The sequence below is a fragment of the Juglans regia genome, chromosome 2 (assembly GCF_001411555.2).
Source record: "Juglans regia cultivar Chandler chromosome 2, Walnut 2.0, whole genome shotgun sequence".
NCBI classification, from domain to species: domain Eukaryota; kingdom Viridiplantae; phylum Streptophyta; class Magnoliopsida; order Fagales; family Juglandaceae; genus Juglans; species Juglans regia.
The window spans coordinates 3,201,259-3,223,501 of NC_049902.1; the positions used below are offsets into that span (position 1 = coordinate 3,201,259).

Sequence of the window (22,243 nt, forward strand, 5' to 3'; positions counted from 1 at the left end):
AATATCAAATGATTCACAACAAATATCATATTATCACAACACTATCGGTACCCTCTCTGAGAAAAATAAAAGAACCGTGGTCCCCATCAACAAACCTCAACAAATCGGAGATGAAAGCTTGAAACAAAACAAATGGATGAAACGGCGCAAATGGATGGAGGGAGAGAGGGACGGCATCGGAGAGAGAGGGAGCTGAGACAGAGACGAGAGAATCTGAGAGAGGGAGCTGAGACGCAGAACGGCGCAAGGAGATGAGAACGAGAAAGGGGAAGGGGGATTTTAACCTAATCATGAAACGGCGACCAAACGACGCCGTTTGTTTTGTTTTTTTTTTTCAACTAGGTGGATTAAAACGATGTCGTTTCACTCATTTAAGTGAAACGGCATCGTTTCTTATAGGTATAAAATGAAAAAAAAAAATAGAATCGGTCGGCCGGTTCATCGATTTTTCCCTGGGTCGAACCGAGACCGAACCGGAAAACTTCGATTTCAGCAAATATCTATCGCACGCCGGCCGGTTCTTCACCGGTTCCTGACTCCGGCGGTCGGTTCCAGTCGGTTGCGGCCGGTTTGGTCGGTTCCTGTACACCCCTAATGGCAGCCAATGGAGAAAAAACAATTGTACCAATGGTCCAAATCGATTCTATGTTCATAATTTTGGGGAATATTTCGAATTATTTATTGTAAACTATCTTTTTACCAAACGTGATTATGGTTTTCACGAATTCATTCCTGTGAAGTCTCCAATCTGGATTCTAAATTGAAACAGTCCCGACATTAAAGTAAAAAACAAAAGTCAAAGGAGTCATGGGCTTCAATCATTTAGGATAAGGTCCGACACTTCATGTTGAGCCGAATGGAAAGGAAAGAGACGAAACTGAGTGCCCAATACTTTTAGAAATATTTCTCCTAGGCTGCTATTTATTTTCACATTTCATATTTACGATTTTTTTTTTTATACAGTATGGAGTAATGAATAGCGACTGATAAGAAAAATTTTCCATACTTTTATGCACTAACCAATTTTGTCCGAAACTCGGGTCGGAACCGAGACATAATAGAGTCTTTGTATACCTATAAAGAAGTTACATTTTTCACTCCAAACCATAAGAATTGACAGGTTAGGTACCTTCAAACTACGACAACCTGAAACTTTGCATTCTCTATTAAGATCTAATCATCAAGATTGAACATGATCTTTGGTGACAGGTGAGAAGGAATATTGCACATATTGAAAAGCAATCTAATACCGCTGGAAGGAAATGCTTTAAGTTCCAGTCTATATATTTATATAAAAAGCAAAATCTTTTACAAAGTTCATAATCATAATTGAACAGATAAGCCAGACAATGATATGATACACTTCTTGCATCATAGGTAGCTAAGGAAGAGGCTTTAAGCTTTTAAAGAAGCAGATCTATCACGAGCAATGCATCTTGGCAAACATCGAAAAAGGGTGTGATCAGAGGAAGGTTTGAAGGATGAGAAAAACTCGGGATCTTGCTCGAGGGATTCCCCGTAACTTTCTAAGGTAGAAACTATCTCATTAAAATGTGGTCGTTTATCTGGATTGCTTGACCAGCATCTGCTGACGAGATGACTAAATGCAGTAGGACATGTGGGTGGCAACGGTGGTCTTGCATTCTGCACAATGCCAAGCAGATTCAATTCATAAGAAACTAATGAAGCTTTCATACTAAAATGAAAGGTCAAAAGCTAAATCTCTGCAATTTTTCATCTTGATAAGTTTATCTTTGCAATTCTTCATTTTAAAACTAGCAAACAGTTTTCGTGATGTTCAAACAAAGTGTTTATCTTTAGCTCAACTATGAAACTTTTAATTTTGAAGCCAGAAAAGAGCCTGATTTTTTCAGATAGTAAGAAAGATACATTTTCCCTGTAATTGATAAAAATTCCCAGGCAAATATAGGTTTGCCTTACATGGCCCCCCAAAATTACTGCTCAGGTAAATATAACCAGCGTATGGGGCTAAATATCCTCATAAATGTGAGCACTCAGCACAGATACCACTGGACCACATGGCTAATGGTCCAAAACCAGGAGCGGCTACGGACCTAGAAAACTCTTTGGATTATGATAGACAGTATTTGCAACCACAGCACCATTACCAGACTTTATGGCTGCAAATGTGGATTTTTCTACTTTCTTGGTCTTTTTGGAGTCATAGTCGGTAATTTCTATGTAAAAATGTGTTCAGACCTTCAAAATTAAAAGTGAAGGGATCAAGCTCATTGGTGCTTCTAGAAAAATGTGGATAAGGCTATATCTTATTTTATACTAGTACTGTAATTTGAGATGGCATGTCCTGGATGGATAAGAATGACCAAAACAGCCAGTCCCACAGAACTGGAAAAAAAACTCGAGGGAAAGCATGTGACACCCCACCTTGCATGTGAGGAAGACATTGTTTTGGGATGCATCTTGAAGACAAAAGCTTGCAAAGGATGTAACCCATCATAATGATTCCTCAGTATTTTATGAGTTTCTTATATACTCCCCAAACCAAGGTTTTACATGTTTGTTTAGGTAAAAAATCAGCTGTAAGCACACAGAAAATTGTCTGGTTGATGAGCCATGACCGTGGAAAAAAAAAAAAGCACACAGAAAATAGTATCGTATTAATGATGTGTAGCTAAAATGAATGTGGCACTATCTTAACTAAGTGTCCATTGAATAATTGCTGTCCCATAATTTGCAGCTTCAAAATGTGGTTCCTTTTTGCAGACACCGTTGGTAAACTAGAAGCAAAGTCTATAACTCTGTCTTCATGCTTTTGTGTAAGCGGACTATAACTCAAAGGTGCATAGGACATCCGACATTAATTGCTTTTAGAAGCCCTTTGTTCTTATTCATCTTCTTCACAGTTCAAATCCTCAACAGTCAACACTAAGTAGGCTAAACAGTGTAACATGTATATAATTAAATTTGATGCTCAGTTACCGGCCAAAACCACTAAGAAATGAAACCCAAGGGGGCGGGGCAACCGAAAAGTCAAGAAAGAAAAATATCGGAATAATAACTTATTTAGGAGGACACTTTCAATTAAACAAATATTAAAAGGGAACTATAATGAACATATGCACAACATAAAAACACAACAAATAAAATCTATTCTTACAACACACGCACATACAGACAGAGAGAGAGAGTGAGAGAGAGAGAGAGAGAGAGAGAGAGAGAGAGAGAGAGAGAGGGAGGCTAGCTGCTGAAGAAATTGAACTCTAAATAACTCATTGGAATTTTTAGAGAGGGAGGCTAGCTAGCTACTTAAGTGTTGCGTAGGGTGTTGAGCTTATGTTTAGAAATTTTCTTTTACAAAATGACATGTTAATAATGATTTAAGTGCAAAAGGTATAAAATTTATGTGTATGATTTACTCACTGGACAAAGGACATAAGCTGCAGTGGAGGATGGGTGATTTTCTTGCTGGTATCTACTTCTCTCTCTCTCTCTCCCTCCTAAATTTCTTCTTCTACATGAATTATTATTTACTTTCAGAGAAACCCAAAAAAAAAAAAAAAAAACAGCCTCAGTTTTCAGGACCTTGGTTTCTAACTTCTTATCATTGATACAAATGTTTGAAAGCCTTTCATTTGAGACATTTAAAAAGCTACATTGGATATATTTCAGGTCATCAGTTACATACCTTATGGGAGACCGCAAATGCTGCCTGTTCTGGAGTCATGTTATCAAATGGAGTCAATGCAGTTAAAAGCTCCCACAGAACAATGCCAAAACTGTAAACATCGACCTTCTTAGTGTGGTGTTTTTCTTTGATAATTTCAGGAGCCATCCAACGGTAAGTGCCTGTGAAACCCTTTACACTGCCACACTGCGTCTCTAAGCATGAAATACCAAAATCTGCTACCTTCACACACATATCTTCATCTAGCAGCAGATTTTCTGATTTCAGATCTCTGTGAAGTATCCCCTGAGAATGAAGATATTGCATCCCACGTGCAATGTCAAGGGCTAATTTCAGAACTAGGTTGACCGGAACAGAATGTGGCTCCTGGTGATGGAGGTACTTCCTCAATGAACCTCCAGCTAAATACTCAGTGATGATACAAAACACCGGAGGTTTCTTACAAGCTGCAACAAACTGCATGAAGACAGTAGAAAAGATACAGAGTGGTCAGAAAGACTGATCAGATCGAATACTAGTTGACAATATCATCTATGTCAAAAATATATATATATAGCTTCACCTCCTAAAATAAACTGAACCCAAAAATCATTAAGATATCCCCAATCCACTATAATATTTCATTAAATAATGAATAACTCCTTTCACAGGGAATCAGCATTTCAAATCTCTAGCCTCACTGCAGTAATTGTGATCCATTTCACTGCACTTTGATAGGCTCCCCACCCCTTCTCCAAATCCCCAACCTCAATAAGCGCATAGCCATTTAATTGAAAACTCAAAGACTACTCCTAACAATTCCACCTTATTTGCCTTCCTCGTTGCTGATGGCAAAAAATATAAAGGATGCCGCCACTTGCCGTAATGAGCTCTGGTAATACCTCCTTCCCCATAATGGAATAAGTTTGAAGTGATTCAAGCAAATAGTGATTTTAGCTCAACATCCCTGCTGCTGAGGAAAGAACTGACAAAATATAAATGAAAGAGCACGTAAGGAAGAATAGATAAACTGGGGGGTATAGAATTAAGCTTGCATTTCCCGACCTGCCCCTCTGAAAGCTGGATTGTGTCCAAAATCTTCGCGAAAATGAAAATCTTGACATAATTAGATGAAGTGTAAGTCCAATGGCGTTTGGTTCAAGCTAAAAGGGGAGCGGGGGAGGGAGTGATTGGACAAGGATCTCTCCATTTCAAGTGAAATGGATATATAACGCAATATTCAATTCCAAGGCCAAACAGAATAGCAACAAAAGAGAATATATATATAGCAAAAACGAAAAAGTTCATATAAAATATTTCATTATTGCAGGACCGCAGCCTTAAAGATTCCAAACAATCCAAAATACAGGTAAGTAAGTACAAACCCATTGAAGAAAACAGAGCTTACAGCGATGATATTCGGATGTCGCAACCGAAATAGCAAAGCAACCTCCGAAATGAACTGCTTCTCAAGCATGGCAGCCAAGTCCTCGTCCTCCTCCGGTTGGCTTATCAGCTTAATGGCCACATCCGTCTGATTATATAAACCCCTATAAATCCTACTATGCCTCCCTGATGCAAACTTGCTGCCGATGAATAACTGCGACATATCTGCACTCCATTCCTCCTCTCCCTCCCCCTTTATCTCCGCCCCCGACGACACCAAGTACTTGGACCACGATACAGCCCGCTGGTACTCTCCGAGCGAAAGCCTCCTCCCAGACTTCCCGTTGGTGGACATCTGCTTAAACCAGGATAAGTTCTTCATGGGTCTGAGCTAAAACTCATCAAAACCACTTAAATCAAGTCCCCCCTTAGCGTCTTGAACCAAATGTACATTCCAAAACGAAGCAAATCCCTTCTAAATGCTTAAGTTGAAGAAGACCCAGAAGTGAAAAAACTGAACTTGCGCTTCGAACAGTTCCATATCCCACTACATTGCGGAGTTTCCAGCATTCAAGCACCGATGAACAGAACTCGAGCCAGCAAATCATCCATGAAATTCAAAAACTCTTGATTTTCTCAGATATATGACCACAAAAAATAAAAGTAGAAACAATTTTTCGGCAGATTTTTAAAAAACATAAGAAGAAAAATGAAAGAGAATGAAAAAAATCTACGGCCAATAACTTTCATTTACAAGTACGACAACTTGTTTCTAAAGCAAACGAAAGGATAAGTCTGAGGCAAACTAAAAGGGGGCACAATGGACCGAGAAACCACCACTTCGAACGAAACATAGCTGGAAACACACGGTTTCTGATCTTCCAAAGCCAAAGCTATAACATATGATGATTGCACACACCCATAAACGCAGTTACACCCAAAGTTTAGAGCTTGAAGGTAAGAATGAAAACAAATGTGTGCGAGAGAGAGAGACGGTTGGGTTGGGATGGTGTAGTTGGTGTGGTTTCTGGTGTGCAGTGAAAGCATATGCAGAAGAACTGGCGCCTCCTCTCTCTCTCTGCGTTAAAACTGAAAAACTCTACATTTCATAACGTGCGAAGATCCACTCCTGAGCAGACAAACCGGGTCTTGTTTGATAATGACCGCTACCTCTTTCTTTCCCGGTTTGCCCTTTTGTTCATTGCCATTATCCGAATTGTCATCCACTTTTTTTCAGTGCTTTAACCTAAATATCCTCCCAAACTCGTCAAGGAATAGATAAAATTAAAAAGAGAAATTCTATAAATCCGAAAAATGATTTGAAGTATATTTTTTAATTAACAAATATTATTTATACTTGTAATTTTTACTTATATAATAATACGTGCTAACGTATTGATACGTTAAAGACTATAAAATTAAAATTAAAAAAATTAATTAATTTTATGCATAAAATAAGTAAAATTATATGTTCATAACACTACTCATTTTTTATTGAACAATATTAGGTACAGTCTCCATTTCGAATTTAAATAAAAATATACAACTCTTTTCCATTTAACAAGCTTTTTTTTTTTTTCTGTCAGCAATTTTTCATGATAACTTAAATGTTTAATAATTCTAATGCTATAAAATGTTTGATGAGTCCCATAAAAAGTTTTCTTTGGTATGAAATAATTGGAGATTTAATTAAATGGGTATACCTTACTTAGCAAGCAATATAAATTAAAGACATAAATAGCATCCTATTAATTATCCAACAATAATAAAACTCACATATTATAAATAAGGATTGCTACTCAAAATTTGGTCCTTGTAATGCAAATCCAAAATGGGTCTTCAATGGTTCCAACCACTTTGGAGGAGTGGAGTTACATAAAAACAGATCTTCCATGCTGGCAATTTCATGGAAGAATTTGGCAAAAACATTAAATATATTTAATTCTATAAATAAATAAATAAATAAATCTTGTCCGTAAATTTTTTATATTTTTATAATTCCAAGATTTGACATGTTTTGTTAGCTTTCTTTATCTTCAAACTTAAAAATAAAAAATCAATTTCAATATAAATATCTTACAATCTCAATAAGAAAACTAAATTTCACAAACTCTAATATAAAATAAAATTTTTTATATACAATCATTTTTACATACTCTACTAATATAATTGGCTATATATTTTTAAAAAGTCTAAAATTTAAAAATATTTAAAACATTTTTTAAGCCAGTGTACAAAGTCCACTTAATAAAATATTTACATGATATGATTTAATTTAAAAATTAAATTTTACAAATCAAATCTTAACATTTAACTATATATATAATATATCAAAAATTTAATAGTCTGATGACATTTAATCTGAATTTTCAAATGAAAAATCAGATTTCGAACTCTCCACTCCTTTATAAAAAAAAAAAATTATATATATATATGAATAATATATTAAACCCATCGATTTGACCGAATAACTCATCTCTTAAATTCTTTTTAGGTTGTGTTTGGATGTTGAAGTGAATTGAATTGAGATAATAAAATATTATTAGAATATTATTTTTTAATATTATTATTATTTTGAGATTTGAAAAAATTGAATTGTTTATTATATTTTATGTTAAAATTTAAAAAAATTATAATAATGAGTTGAGATGAATTGAAAGGAATTTGATAACCAAACGAAGCCTTAATCTAAGGCGACCTCAGAAAAAGGGTAATAAGGTCCAACGGGAGGGAGGTATCTGGTTTTGAAACGTTACAACAGAAACATGCGGTGGGAAGGAGGGCGTTGGTTGAGGTTGAGGTTGCGGTTGCTGTTGTTGGTGTTGTCTTGTAAGGGTAGGTGGTAAAAAAAAATATATATATATATATATATAAAAACAAAAAATAAAAAATAAAAGGACACAAACGTGGGGCCCATAAGCACGGACGGTACTGTACCTGCATGTGTCGGTACATTTGCCGTATGGTCCTCTTCCGTATTACGGTCACCACTTTTCCATTCCACTTTTCCATTCCCCTCTCTCTCTCGTCCATGAGAATGTAATTCCGTAGATTATATAGTAAAAGAATAATATTCCGTACAATTTCCGAGACTATATTATATAAATTTAGATAATTTTTATTTTAAAAATTTTAAAAATATTCTTCTTAAAATAATATTTTTTTTTATTTAATAAAAGAGATATAAATATAATCTTCAAGTAGAGATAGTAAATAAAATTTTTCATAATAAAATCATCTTAACTTGTCTTATCTTATATAATTATTATAATTTTTTTAAAATTTTAAGTTAAATATAATAAATAATTTAATATTTTCAAATTTTAAAATACATTTAATATTAAAAAATAATTTTTTTTTTCAACTTGAACTATGAGCTATGAGCTATAGAAGTCAACTTCAACCTGATTTTTTCAAAAAGTAAAAGTTTGAATTATAATAATTTTAAGTATATTTTTAAATTTAAAAATATATTGTTCATCTTTAAAAGTAATAATTTATTATAAAAATTATCTTAACTATTTTGTTTTTCAATTTTTATTTCTCATAATTTTCACTTTCCTGAACGCACATTTCACTTTCATTTTTATGTTCAGTTTTGAAATATGTGAATGAATAAATATTATTATTAATTAACATATAATTAGTGTAATTGAAAATATGAAAAAAAGTAAAAATATTATTAAAAAATAATATTATATTATTATTTTGATTAATTCAATATGAAGTTATGGCTATAATGGTTTTAGATTTATGAAAAAATATATACTTTTTATTAAATTTTAAAAATAATTTTGATGAAGCCAATAATATTATAAATTTGAATTATAAATAAGTTATTTTCTTATTATTATTATTATTATTTAAAATAATTCGTCCCCGCATAAAATTTTCAAAAGTAAACTTATCAAATAATATAATTTTAGGTGATGGGTTAAATTTATTTTATAATAAAATATGTTCTAAAATCTCACGCACCATTTTAAATCATATTAATTTATAAATCTTATTTTTTTTAACAATCATTTTATAAAGTTTTTTACTTTTATCTTACTTTGCCTTATTTATTTCTACGTAGTCTCGCCTCACCAACAGGCTCTGGATACCATATTTATTATGAGCCCACTGCCCACCGACCATCTATGATTAGAAAATAAGAAATAATGACATATAATTAATAAATAAGAAAAGGTACGTAATATGTTTTGTAATTATTTGATGATTTTCTTCGATTTGTCCACGTATATTTTGCTAATAAAAACTAGAGTTAGGTGGTTTGAATTCTGACTTATGTTTTGATTATTTTTTTTTAGAGGGACCTATGTTTTGAATTGATATTTTAAAAAAATATATTATTTTGAATTGATTTAAAAATTAAATGACGATTTTAATAATTTAAAAATCATGCTATAATATAAAATGGTGGTTTGAAAGGTCTAAGTGTAATTTCCATTTAAAAACAAATCAAATCGACATCATATTTTGTATATGGTTTTGATTCCAATCAAGTGATGATTATAAGTTAAGAATTAGGACGTGTTCGGGAGTAGAGATTATCTTATTTCATCTCATCTTAATATTTCTTATAATTTTATTTTTAGATATCAGTAAAATATAAACACTGTTTAATTTCAAATAAATACATAGGACGATTGAATTGACAACAATTAATGCAATATAGGTGATAATCATATTTGATATGCATGTAGAAATGACGAAAACTATGAGTTGTAGGTTTGATTTTGAGGGAAGATATATGCAATTTTAAGGACACAATAATTAAAAGAGAAATGATATTTACAGTCGTGAGTGTGTAAGTGCCGTGTAGTCATTTTGAAAAAAGTAAATAAATATAAGACCCACATAAAAAGAAATTAATTTTTTAATAATAAATTTTATTTTTTTAAATAATTATATAATATTTATATATTTTACAATTATATATAATATTATTCTAATTAAAATGAGTGAGATGATGGTACGCTAAAACCCATAATGATTTACCTAATAGAAAGGCCAGCTGGATAGATAGAATGAAAGGTAGATGTGCCAACAACATTAAAAGGTGGAGTGTCCCTCGTGCACCCCAACAGAAGGTACACCCTTTTGGCATTTCCTAATATCTTCCGTACATGCAGGCATACTTTGTCCATTTTTTTTTAAATAATTTTAAAAAAAAAATTATATTCATTATTTTTATATACTAAATATTATATTTTTTTTTATTAAATATGTGATATATAGATTATGAGTAAAAAAAATTAATTAATTTAAAAATAATAAAATCAAGATTTTTAAAAAAATATATATATATCCATCATTAGTTTTCTCATCATCTCATGATGTAGTATTAGATGATAGATTTATAAATAAAATATAATAAATAGTCTTCAATTATCTACTATCACAACATGGAATGATAAAAATTGAGATGATAAATATCATTACTATTTTTTTAGAAAAAATAAAAAATAAATAAAAAATTATTCTTATCAGCTACAATTTACCACCTCATGCACATTTCACACTCTATAAAAAACACTCTCATACTTTATAAAAAATATTCATACACCCTATAAAAAAAGTTATAGGTGTGAGATGTGAGAGTAAATAGTAGTTGATGCATAATAAATCTAAAAAATATAATAAAAAAATGTGATGTGTGAAGATGATGAATAGTAAAACTTTAACTAAAAATATGAGATAAAACAAGGTATGGACAGTATATATATTTTTCATATATAGGACAACAATTAAGTGCTATTATTTTTGCATATTTTTTACGTTTGTATTTTCGTGTATCTTTTTAGAAGTGTTACAATAATAAAAAGATTTTATAAAAATAACTACACAAAAATGACATAACTTTTTATAATATTTTAGATTTATTTTATAATAAAAATAATTTTATAATTTAATGTAAGTAGGTATTTGAGAAAAAGAAGTTTCCTGTTGATGGTCATCACAAAATCATTGAAGTGCCACCTAATTACCTATAAACTCAATATATATACACACAGTACAAACACACACACGTGTATATATATATATATATATACACACTAGCAGTTGGGCAATGTGCGAGGCACATTTGTCTGGTAGAATGAAAAATAAGTTATTTTGCAAAATATAAACATGTTTTGTGTTAAAAGAAGGAAAAAAAAAAAAACAACGTACCATAAGAAAAATAAGTGGTATATGGAGAACCTTTTATGAACTCAATTTCTATACCTAACAAATGAAAAGAGATGCGAAGAATCTATATGATGATGACAATATTTCACTGCATAAATCGAAACAATCCAACCGAAGAAAAAAAATGAGAAGTGGTAAAATGAAATTTAAAATTAGTAAAACCAAAGCATAGTCTTGGTCACAGAATATAAAATTATAAATCAATTTTATTGGAGTGCAAAAGAATATGTATCAATAGAGAAAAATACATTATAGTTAGGAAATAAAAAAAAACCCAATCGTAAAATTCTGAGTCAATTCCTCCAAAGTAGCAGTCTATACATAAAGCCACAAAAATTCCTACGGAAATTGCAAAAATAAATGTTACAGTAATATGAATTGTAGAATTCAAACATACAACTCAATGACCCATGGAGCACTAAAAAAATACAGTCTTTTATTTCTATATTGTTCTCACATTTTTTCATCATTAAAATAAGTCTCTTCTATTTTGAAAACTCCAAAAATATTATATCAAATCCAAATCTTCATGTGTGTTAATAATAAGGTCGATGGTGACCTTATTATTAGTTTAAATAATATTTTACCTTAATTTTTTTTAGCATTTTTAATTAAATTAATGTTTAAGTATTTTTAAATTAATATTTTAATCTTATACTGTTATATCGTTTTGAAGACTTCAAGACGAAGGGACTGAGTTAAATACCCAGACACTCTTCCTTCTCCCCTCTCTCTCTCGTCCCTCAGCTCACACGTACGCAGTACGCTACCCCTTTCCAAGCCGATTCTTCCTCTACCCAGCCCGGAGCCGTCGTGCGCCGGAGAGCCTCGCTGCCCCTTCCACCGGCACCACCTGACTCCGGCGAGTCCCCCCACACTGGTCTCCCTCTCTCATGTTCTCTCTTCCTCTCTCTCGGTTGTGCACAGCTCGAATGGGCTTGATGTTGATGAGCATTATAAATTAAATTTGATAATTTATTTATAATATGATATTTATATGTTAATTATCTATTTTAAATTAATTTAAATCAGTATTTAAATTTTCATTATTGAATTAAATTTAGAGACTTATGATGAAGGGACGTTGGATTTAAATCTTAAAAACTTTAATATTTTATAAATTAAATTTTATAATTTATTTATGATATGATATTTATATGTTAATTAATTATTTTAAATTAATTTAAATCAATATTTAAATTTTTATTATTAGATCAAGTTTAGAGATTTATAATGAAGGGTTGGATTTAAATCTAAAAAACTTTAATATTTTATAAATTAAATTTGATAATTTATTTATGATATGATATTTATATATTAATTAATTATTTTAAATTAATTTAATCAGTATTTAAATTTTCACCATTGGATAAAATTTGGAGATTATGATGAATGGCTGGATTTAAATCCAAAAACCTTCATTTTCTCCTCACTTTCTATTTCTCCCTCTCTCTCCTTCCGGTCAGTTGCGTCATCGCGTCCTCCCTCTCTCTCACGCGATCTGCTCCCTCAAGCAGCCTTGTGCCACCGTGCGGTGTCACCGACCACATCACCGGCTTCCCCTCACGCCGGTGACCAAAACCCACCGTTGAAGTCCCTTGGCAGCTCCTCCCTTCCCTGCGCGTCTTCCCTCTCTCTCTCACCAGATCTCCTCCCTCAAGCAGCCCAACGCCGCTGTGCGCCACCCTGCGGCGTAACTGACCACCTCACCGGCTTCCCCTCACGCCAACAAGGAAACCCTACCGTCGAAACCCCTTGGCAGCTCTTCCCTTAGCCGCACACGACCAACCCGAAATGGATCTCGATGCACGGGTTTCTCCCTGTAGCACCGCCGTTGGCCACCCCTATGCCACCACACCACCACCAGCAGCCTCGTCCTTCGCCGACGACCCCTTATCTTCCTCTTTTCCTCCAGCTGAAACCCCAGCTACTGCCTTCTCCCTTCTCACAGATCTATTGGTTTGTGATTTGTGTGTTAATTTTGTGATTTGAATGAAAATTTGTGCGGTAATTTTGTGGTGAATTGTGATTTGTGTGAAAATTTATTTGGTAATTTTGTGATTTGTGTGGTTATTTTGTGGTGAATTTGCAGAGAGGGACGAAGGGGAAATAGTGATTTTGCTGTGAGGTAGAGAGGGACGTGAGGGGAGGAAGAAAACGTAAAATAAGTTACTTTTCATCTCACTGTTCACGGGGCGATAGACACTTTTAAGTATAAGGTTATATATATATATTAGCTTTATAGCTTAATTTCTATATATCTGGATATGATGACTCCGATAACAATTTAGTGATCATCTGAGTAGGTTGGGCTCACTAAAATAAAAGGGCTGCTGAAATTAATTAAGAACAAAACAGATCTGGTCAAGGGTGAAGCTTACACATTTTTTCCTTTTATTATTATAAGCAAGCTTCGAAAAACTAATCGGGAACCAATGATCGATCATAGTATTTTAGGTGATGACTCCTTGTCATGGGTCCGACTCCAACCTATATATCGTCGAGTAGTTTTGTGAAAAAGTATATACGATTACGACAAATCCAATAAAGAATATATATAAGATGGAGATTTATTAGAGTTTTTATCGAATTCTAAGACTTAAAGTATGAGACAGATAGAAATATAAAATGAATTATGTAACATTTATATTTCTCACACTCGAAATTCAAGAGTTAGGAAAAGAAAAATGATAAAAAATCCAAATCTTTGTATATTTGTGAGTGTATATATATAGTTAGAACATTGTGAACGAATCGGATATATATGATGCTCAACTGTATTTTATTTTATTTTATTTCGAATTATTTATTATATTTTGTGTATGAGTTTGAAAAAATTATAATGATTAGATTAAATGAGATAATATAGTTTGTGTAAACAAACGAGATCATAAAGTAATTTATCTATATATATATAAATACAAATGCTATAAAGAAGTCTTATATCACACGCTTCCATCTAACCAATATGTGATTTGTTATTTTTGTATTTATATTTAAACACACATATATTTAAGCATTAAAATAGAATAACAAAAATGATAAATAAAATGTTGCTTAGGTGGATGTGTGTGATGTAAGATTTCAATATAGAATTTCTCGCCCTATTTGGATGTTGAGTTGAGTTGGGATGAGTCGAATTCTTTATGAATAGTAGTAAGTTGAGATAGTTGAGTGAGTTTTGTATGACCCACCTAAGATGAGTTTAGATATGTTTGGATGTTAATATGCGTTTAAATGTATTTATGAGAAGTTGAAAAAGGTTGTGGGTCACGTATGTAAAGAAGTGTTAAATTGAAAAAGGTTGTGGAACGTCTCACGTGTAAATATGTTTTGAGTTGAGATGAGTTTAGTGATTTGATAATTGAATGTTTGGATGTTAGACTCAACTTAAAATTAAACTGAATTGAGTTGATTTCAGTTCAATCCAAATTCCAAACAGGGCCTAAATGGTCTTTCTTTTAAACCAGCTGGTAGCAACCTCCCACTCACCTATATTCAACCTACTCAACCATATCTATAGATTGATCGGGTGAATTCGGAGGCCGTTTGCTCTTTTCCCTACCTCTCGAGGACTAAACGTCTAAATTGAAATTAGATTTATTTTATTTTCAAGTCGATATGTAGAGCATACTATCCACATCACTTAAATGGTAAAATCTAATTTATAAAATTCAAATTTTAAATTTATTTTTCAAATTAAATTATACCATATAAACACTTTATTATGTATATTCGTTACATTGGCTTGAGAATATAATCTTTTTTTGAAATTATGGTTTCTACTTTCTAATTCCAATTTCACGACAAATCCAAATCCCATTATCAACAAAACTTCAATTCAAACTCCAAATCAACATACAAACTCAATTCCAGCTAAACCACTTGACTCTAACTTTGAAAATTTGTGCAATCGTACTGAGAGTTAAGAGAATTTGTACTAAGAGATCTTGTAATCCACAATGAAATAGAAATTGAGTATTAAGAGGCATAGATACAGAGTCGTTGGTTTTGGCGAGAGAGGGAGAGAGAGAAACGAAGATAGTAATAGAGGAAAATGAGCCATCACAATCACAAAGGAGACACAAAGAAGAGACCAAGAAAGATGGAGACCATGGTGAGAGAGAGGAGAGAAAAAAATAAAGGGAGATAGAGAAGAGAGAAATAGAGAGATAAAAAGACAGCTTAAACTGCGCGTGAAGTACAAAATGAGATGGAGGAAAGATCTCGAAGAGGCGATGGTTGAGGGTTGAGGCGAAGCACTGCATGGTGGTTGAGGATTGAGGGTTGCATGGTTGAAGAAGGAGAAGAGAGAAGTTGGAGAAGAATCTAGATTAATTGGTATGAGTTTTACTACATACAGTCATATTTGCGTACTGCTTGCGTACTCCACTGATGTGAATGTGATTGGCCAAATCAGTTATTTTATATTAAAAAAAATGACGTAGCCAACTACATTGCCAATTACATTAGTTGAGTGTTCAAAAAGTACGCAACTTCACATAGAGTTTTTGAATTAGTATTGTATATATTTTGAGAAATTCTAAACGCAAACATGATTCGTGTCTCCCCGCGGACGACTTCTTACATGGAAACAAAACGCACCATTTTGGAATAAATAAAACGATGCGATTTGAGTCCACTGATATGCCTACCTTCTTGAAACAAAATACATCGTTTTGCATTGATACTTCGATCTCTCTCTCCCAAGAACTCTATGCTCTCTTTGCCCCTGCAATTTCAAATTCTTCCAATCGCCAAAACAAACAAAGGAGAGGAAAAAAAACTACATTTTTATACTTTCATTTCTTCGTTTACTAATTACAACCAACCCACAACACAATGCCCCGGTTTTCCCTCGTTTTCATCTAAGTCTCCTCACTTTCTCAGCAACCAAACACTAAAATGGTAAAATGTAAGGCAGAACACAAATACTTACCGCAAATTTCCACTCCCACAATCCTTTAAATTAGGGGGTTTAAACTAAAACCCTAGATTAAGCCTCAATGCCGGAATAAGTAGAGTGAAACTGAGCAAGAGAGCACTAGAGAGAGAGTGAGTGTGACGAAACGCCTCTGGTGTGTGCGACACAAAATGGTAGTGTGGTAAACTAAACGAAAGGCATGTAAAAGTGAAACAATGGGTTGCACAAAAATGGCGGAGTGTAGCTTTTGATTTTTGCTCTCTCTCTCTCTCTCTCTCTTCAAGCTTCTAATTTTAATCAAGTTTTTTTTTTTTTTACTACACAATTGATGATGTGGCAAAATGCCACCTTAGTGGCGTCTGTAGGCAGGCACAACATTATGCCTGCCTGTAGCAGTACTCATATATTTTAGATATAGAAAATGCTTGTATGACTAATCTTGTTTGGATTCAAAAACCATCATATCTCATCTCATCTAATCATTATAACTTTTTCAAATTTTCAAATAAAATATAATAAAAAATTCAAAATTTTCAAATCTCAAAACAAAAATAATATTAAAAAAATTTATATTTTAACATTATTTATTCAACTTTCAACTATTATCTCAATTTAACTCAATATACGTACCTCATCTTATAGCATTGATAGACAAACGTGACTGATACTTTATTTTTTATTTTTTTAATATAAAAAAAGAAATAAAACATCGGTCACTTTATCGATCACTTCTATCGGGCAACATAGTAGACTCGATATGAAAATATATATGGAAAATGATACTATATCTCTTAAGTTTGTCTCCTCAATTTGACCACTTATATATATATATATATATTTTTAATATTTATTTTATTTAATGATTAAAAAAGTGATTAGCAGGATTAACCAGTATATATTCAAGGTATCCAAGTGAGTATATATATTATATCCCACCTGTCACCTGCCAACCAGTTAAAAAAAATAAAAATCTACAAAGCCAGCCTATGGTAACAAGTGGATAACAATCATAACTGGGTTGCCTTGCCAGATTGTTACCCACTTGATAACAATCATAAGATTCTTCTTCTTTCTTTTTCTGATGTATTTTCTTTTTTTGTGAAAAATATTTTTTCAGCTTTTTTCAAATCAATTTGTTTTCTGTTTTTTACTTTGATTTTAGCTTAAACAAGAAGACATTGATATATATATATATATATATGTATGCCCAAGGACAAAATTTATTCAGTGACAAATGTTTTCTGTTTTGTCTGAAAGTAAAAGCAGAAGGATTAAAATCTTATGTTTGTTAGGCTTAAGAAAAGATGAGTCAGCTGGTTGAGAATGTTTGTCCTGTAGTTCACGTTTTGAGCATTTCCTTAATATTTTTATATGGTTGATGAGATGACTGATTAAGGACATCACGTGAACCCTTTTTTTTTTTTTTAATTTTTTTCATTCGAAATAAAAAATTAAAATTAAATGTTTTTTTCCACATCAATTTGATAATTTGATTTGATCAATTAGTCTACCATGCTACGACCAATAATACATTTGTGTATTATTACAATGAATTTATTGGTTGTCTGTGGTGTGTACAAAGGGCCCAATATTCCAGACGCGGAAAGATAATCAATCGACAATCACCAACCATGACACATCAGCAGTAGTGAACATGAAATAAATCAAAGTCATTTACATCCTAGCTGTCAATCATTTCAATCTTTTTTTTTTTAGAAGCAAAATAAATTTATAATAATAATAAATAAAAAAAACTGTCAGGCGTGACTCCCGCCACGCTCATGGGTGTTCGGCCAACCATGAGCTCACCCTAGCCACCCCTGAATTATTCTGTAATTTCTTAAATTTATTATTGAATTATGATAGAAATAAGTTTGATCGGGAATAATTTGGGGGTATGCGTACCATTTTAGAAAAGTTCACGGCCTTGTTTGATTAATGAGATATTTTAAAAAAAATTCATATTTTTTTTTTATAAACATCACTCAAAATATAAAGTATTTTTCAATTTTCAATTTTTTCATCTAATAATTACCTAATTATTAATTAAACATAAAATTCAATACGACCTTTAAAAATTGAGTTTTGCTACTAATCATCCTCACACACCACGCACCACACTTATTTTTATTTTTTTGTTTTATTATTTTTAAACTAATTAAATTCTTCTACTTATCATCTATATACCACATATTTAATAAGAAAAAAAAAGTGTAGTGTATAAGAATGATGAGTAGAATTTTTTTTATAATATTATATCAGTCTAAAAAGACATGTCAACTTCAATAAATAATAAATATATTAGACACTAAACACGTTAAAAAGCGGCTCCACCTACACTGCTTACCTACCTACCATTTATTACAATATTTATACAACTCGAACAATTTTTACATGCTTCACACAAACAAGCAATCATAGGTTACAAACTAAAAAATGAAGTCCAGTAAAAGTTTCGGTAAGCTTTGGGGCTTCATCCATTCTGTTGGAAACCCACTTGGACCTTGAAAATTGGTTACCCTTGTTTTAATCTTTTCTTGCAGAAACTAGGAAGTTCGACCAAGACATTTGTTTTTCAACACGACTTTTGAACAAAAATGGTTTCTTGGGTAAAATGCTTTAAGGCAAAACTAGAATGGTTTCATTACCATTGAACATTCAAATGAAATCAAAACGTTTTTCTTTTTTGTCTAATTTTAAAGGGAACTAAAATCTATTGAATCTGTCTGTACAACATAGCCTATATGTGATATATTCTTCAAAAATCCCCAACACAGAGAGATTGAAGGAACATGAAACCGGTTCCAAGATTAAGTGGATTCACGGGTACAAAGGTTGTAACCAGATATAAGGGAACTAATGGCGAAAGCAGCAAAAGCTAGGAAGGCCATACTGACAGATGCAGTAGCCATCTCTGTGAACTCGTCTTTCCCCCAGTTTGATTGCCAATCGTCAACCCGGGTGGCTGCTGAGGAGGATGATGATATGAGAAGATATGCTAGTACCTGTCAATCAAATTAACAAAGCAACAAGTACCATTTGGCTCAGGATGTAAACACAGAAGGTGCTCAAGCAAATGACAATTAGAGGTTAAGACCCTCAATATTAATCATAAATTTGGCATGCCAAGGGATGAGAACGTTTGGAAACTAACATAGAGAACAGACCCAAGCTAAGTTATATTTCAGAGGTAATATCACTTAGCTTGGGGCTGACTGGTCTGAACACCTGTAGCACACTTCCTAATGGTTTCAGCAGTTGACTTAATCTGCACACCAGTGACACCACCTACTGCCTTAGTCAACTCAAAACTTGCAAAGAACCAGTAATAAACAAACTAAAATATGACAAAATGCAAAGCTAACCGCAACAATCCCCCAACAAGTCAAGGATATTATCTGTGACCCGTATAACGTCCAAGGCTCATGCCTACATCATTACCATAGAAAGTACTGTTTCTAGAATGAGCTTGATACCCTATAGCCCATTGTGGCATCCTGAAACAATGAGAATGGACTTGGAAAACCTGAAACCCATAGGGTGAACTAACGCACAATACTCCAGGGGTTTCCATTTTGTAGAAAACATGACAGAATTGACATGGAAATTATCTGCATAATAAAGGTAAGAAGACTAAAAGATACGAAAGTTGCAGAACTTGCCTGATCCATAAAGAAAACAAAATGACGCCGTAGGTAGTGGCGAATCACATAATTTCCGGTCACCAGATGGTAGGTTAAATCGTATACTTGGAAACTCGAATATACAAATGCGATGACATTAATAGATAAACAATCCCTGCCAATGCATGAACTTTATCATCAGATCAAATCTCTAAAAAGAATAAAATTAAGGAGAGAACTCAAAAGGGGAGAACAAGGACCAAAAATAATCATAATCTTTTATTTATTTTTATATAGATTAAAAAAGAATAAATATTAGAGAATGTTCAATAATTTTTTATTTATTTTTAATAAGTAAGAGTAAATTTATTGATATGAATGAAATAGGCATAGCCCTGTGTACAAGCAATGTTCAAGAAAATTATCAGGATACAGCGCATTTATATTGCTATAATCATCAATCAGTCCTTTAGCCTCTTGGCATTATTTTTTGAGGAACAATTTATCAGAAAGTTCAGCATTATGACACGTGTCATTGATTTTACCTAAGCTCGAAAGCATTGTTTAATTAATTCCCTTGAGGAGAAATTTACTACGACAGAAACCAAATGAAGAGGGTATCAGTGGGTCACAGGCTGACTCACAGCAAGCGCACGAGAATGTTAGCATTTGCTAAGCTGAGGAACAGACAAACCAATTTCTAAGGATGCTTTCGAAACTCCTCCATTAATAGACAAACTAACACTGAAGAAAAAAGGTGACCCGATGAAACCGATCATATATACTGAGAAGTTGATAACATACATTAAGATCAAAGTCTCCAAATTTAAACCAAAACCATTAAGGAAACCATAAAGAGTGCCTATTCAGAGTGAATTAGTATCAAGTTTCACTGCAAAAATAAGATTACGAGAAACCTCTATATATAAGACATCTATGTATGTATGAGAGAGAGAGAGAGAGAGAGACCTGTATTCCTTGTAGCGGTCGAAGGAGTCGCCGCTCCAACCCTGGGTTTTATCGGCGGCCATAACTGCAAAGGAAATTAAGCAGAGCACAAACTCGCTCAGCCGAAACCCTAGCGCAGCCCTCCTAAGCATCACCTCCCTCTTCGACCTCTTGAGAATCGACGCCACCGTTCCCGATCTCCGACCATCCCCACTGCCGACCGGTCCCACCTTCGACACCGACGGTGGCGGCTCTTCCCTGATCGCCCGATTCACAACAATCCCCGGAGACGGAGAGTCCACCGCCAGTGCGTTTCTGTTCTTGCTCGCGCTCTCCGGCGGTTTCTGGCCGTCCGAGGGAGACGTCAGCGGCGAATTCCGCGTGAACTTGTCGAAGATAACCATAGCCATGGAGTTGTCCGGAGGTTTCCCTGGAGAGTTTTCCGGTGACTCGTAGGGTGGAGTATCGTGCGGGTCGCCGGAGTCGGATGGCATCGGGGTGTGGAAGCGGAGTGGAGAATGCGGCGAGTCCATGTGAGTGGACGACAAGTCAGAGTTCTTCGACGATGATTTCTTCATGGTCGATTTGTGTTGCTGCTGCTGCTGCTGGTTTTCCGTTTGAGTTTGGGCTTTGGCTTCAGCTTCCATTTCGAATTTCCTTACACTTTCTCGAATTTAAACGGGGTAGAAAGATCTCTCTGTTTGGGGACTCGGAAAAGAAACTACGTCACTTTTTAAAACTTTCATGTCCCGCTGTGGTTACCATTTCTTTTCATGTTCCGCTGTGGGTCCACGCCACGTGTCCCCCCTACCTTCCCAGTAAAATTGTATTTCTACGGTCTACCTGTTGCAGGTCTCATTTTCTTTCCCAAAAATATTTGGAACTAAGAAATAATTTGTTATTTAACTAATTTATAAATCTTAAATATCAGTCTCATCCACGTTATTTTTAAAAGGTAAACCATACTATAAAATAAAAAAAATTATTTTTTCTAATGTGATCTACTTTTTTATTTTATTTTTATAAAAAAACTGCACGCAAGACTTGCATACCTATAAACTATAGTTAATATTACTCTTTAACCAATTTTGCATCTCTCCTTACATAATAATAACCAATCCTTGTCTAAAATTAATAATTAAGATGAATTCTCTGTGAAAAGGGGATAATTTAAACAAATATTTCCTCTTATTTGGATTGTTATAATTTTAATATTTATAAGAAAAATGAATATGATAAATGGTATTAGATTATTAACTTTATAATTTTGAACTCATATTTAAAAAAAGGAACCTCAATTTAATAGATTGCTTGGAAGGAATTTCCACTAATCCAATTTGGAGAATTTTTATTTATAATTATTTTCTCTGAAACCAAGATGTACAATTGGAGAAAAGGAAGAAGAATCAAAGTGGACAATGCAGAGATAAAATCCAAGCACAACTAGACAGGGGAAGCTTTGAGTGAGAGACTTTTTATATGTGTGTGGTCTATGACACAAAATGAAATGGCCAATACAAA

The 22,243-nt window shown here is 33.2% G+C and overlaps 2 protein-coding genes across 2 annotated transcripts; both read right to left on the bottom strand.

Moving 5' to 3' along the window:
- Positions 1–1,266: 1,266 nt before the first annotated feature.
- LOC108991477 (serine/threonine/tyrosine-protein kinase HT1-like) lies at positions 1,267–6,141 on the bottom strand. The gene is made up of 3 exons (XM_018965732.2): positions 5,055–6,141; positions 3,668–4,123; positions 1,267–1,644 (listed from the first exon to the last, which is right to left on the bottom strand). The coding sequence occupies exons 1-3, from the start codon at positions 5,412–5,414 to the stop codon at positions 1,396–1,398; spliced, it is 1,065 nt and encodes a 354-aa protein (XP_018821277.1). The 5' UTR covers positions 5,415–6,141; the 3' UTR covers positions 1,267–1,395.
- Positions 6,142–18,769: 12,628 nt separating this feature from the next.
- On the bottom strand, positions 18,770–21,630 carry LOC108991478 (CASP-like protein 4A3). The gene is made up of 3 exons (XM_018965733.2): positions 20,744–21,630; positions 19,814–19,949; positions 18,770–19,156 (listed from the first exon to the last, which is right to left on the bottom strand). The coding sequence occupies exons 1-3, from the start codon at positions 21,367–21,369 to the stop codon at positions 18,962–18,964; spliced, it is 957 nt and encodes a 318-aa protein (XP_018821278.2). The 5' UTR covers positions 21,370–21,630; the 3' UTR covers positions 18,770–18,961.
- Between the last annotated feature and the right edge of the window lie 613 nt (positions 21,631–22,243).

What these genes read in the sequence shown, in the direction of transcription:
- LOC108991477 (XM_018965732.2), bottom strand. Translation starts at nt 5,414, where the DNA reads ATGAAGAACTTATCCTGGTTTAAGCAGATGTCCACCAACGGGAAGTCT. An exon ending in GACATCCGAATATCATCGCT is followed by an intron (nt 4,124 to 5,054) that starts GTAAGCTCTGTT and finishes GTCTTCATGCAG; the next exon opens with TTTGTTGCAGCTTGTAAGAA. An exon ending in CATTTGCGGTCTCCCATAAG is followed by an intron (nt 1,645 to 3,667) that starts GTATGTAACTGA and finishes GGCATTGTGCAG; the next exon opens with AATGCAAGACCACCGTTGCC.
- LOC108991478 (XM_018965733.2), bottom strand. Translation starts at nt 21,369, where the DNA reads ATGGAAGCTGAAGCCAAAGCCCAAACTCAAACGGAAAACCAGCAGCAG. An exon ending in GACCGCTACAAGGAATACAG is followed by an intron (nt 19,950 to 20,743) that starts GTCTCTCTCTCT and finishes ATGCATTGGCAG; the next exon opens with GGATTGTTTATCTATTAATG. An exon ending in TTGTTTTCTTTATGGATCAG is followed by an intron (nt 19,157 to 19,813) that starts GCAAGTTCTGCA and finishes TTTGATTGACAG; the next exon opens with GTACTAGCATATCTTCTCAT.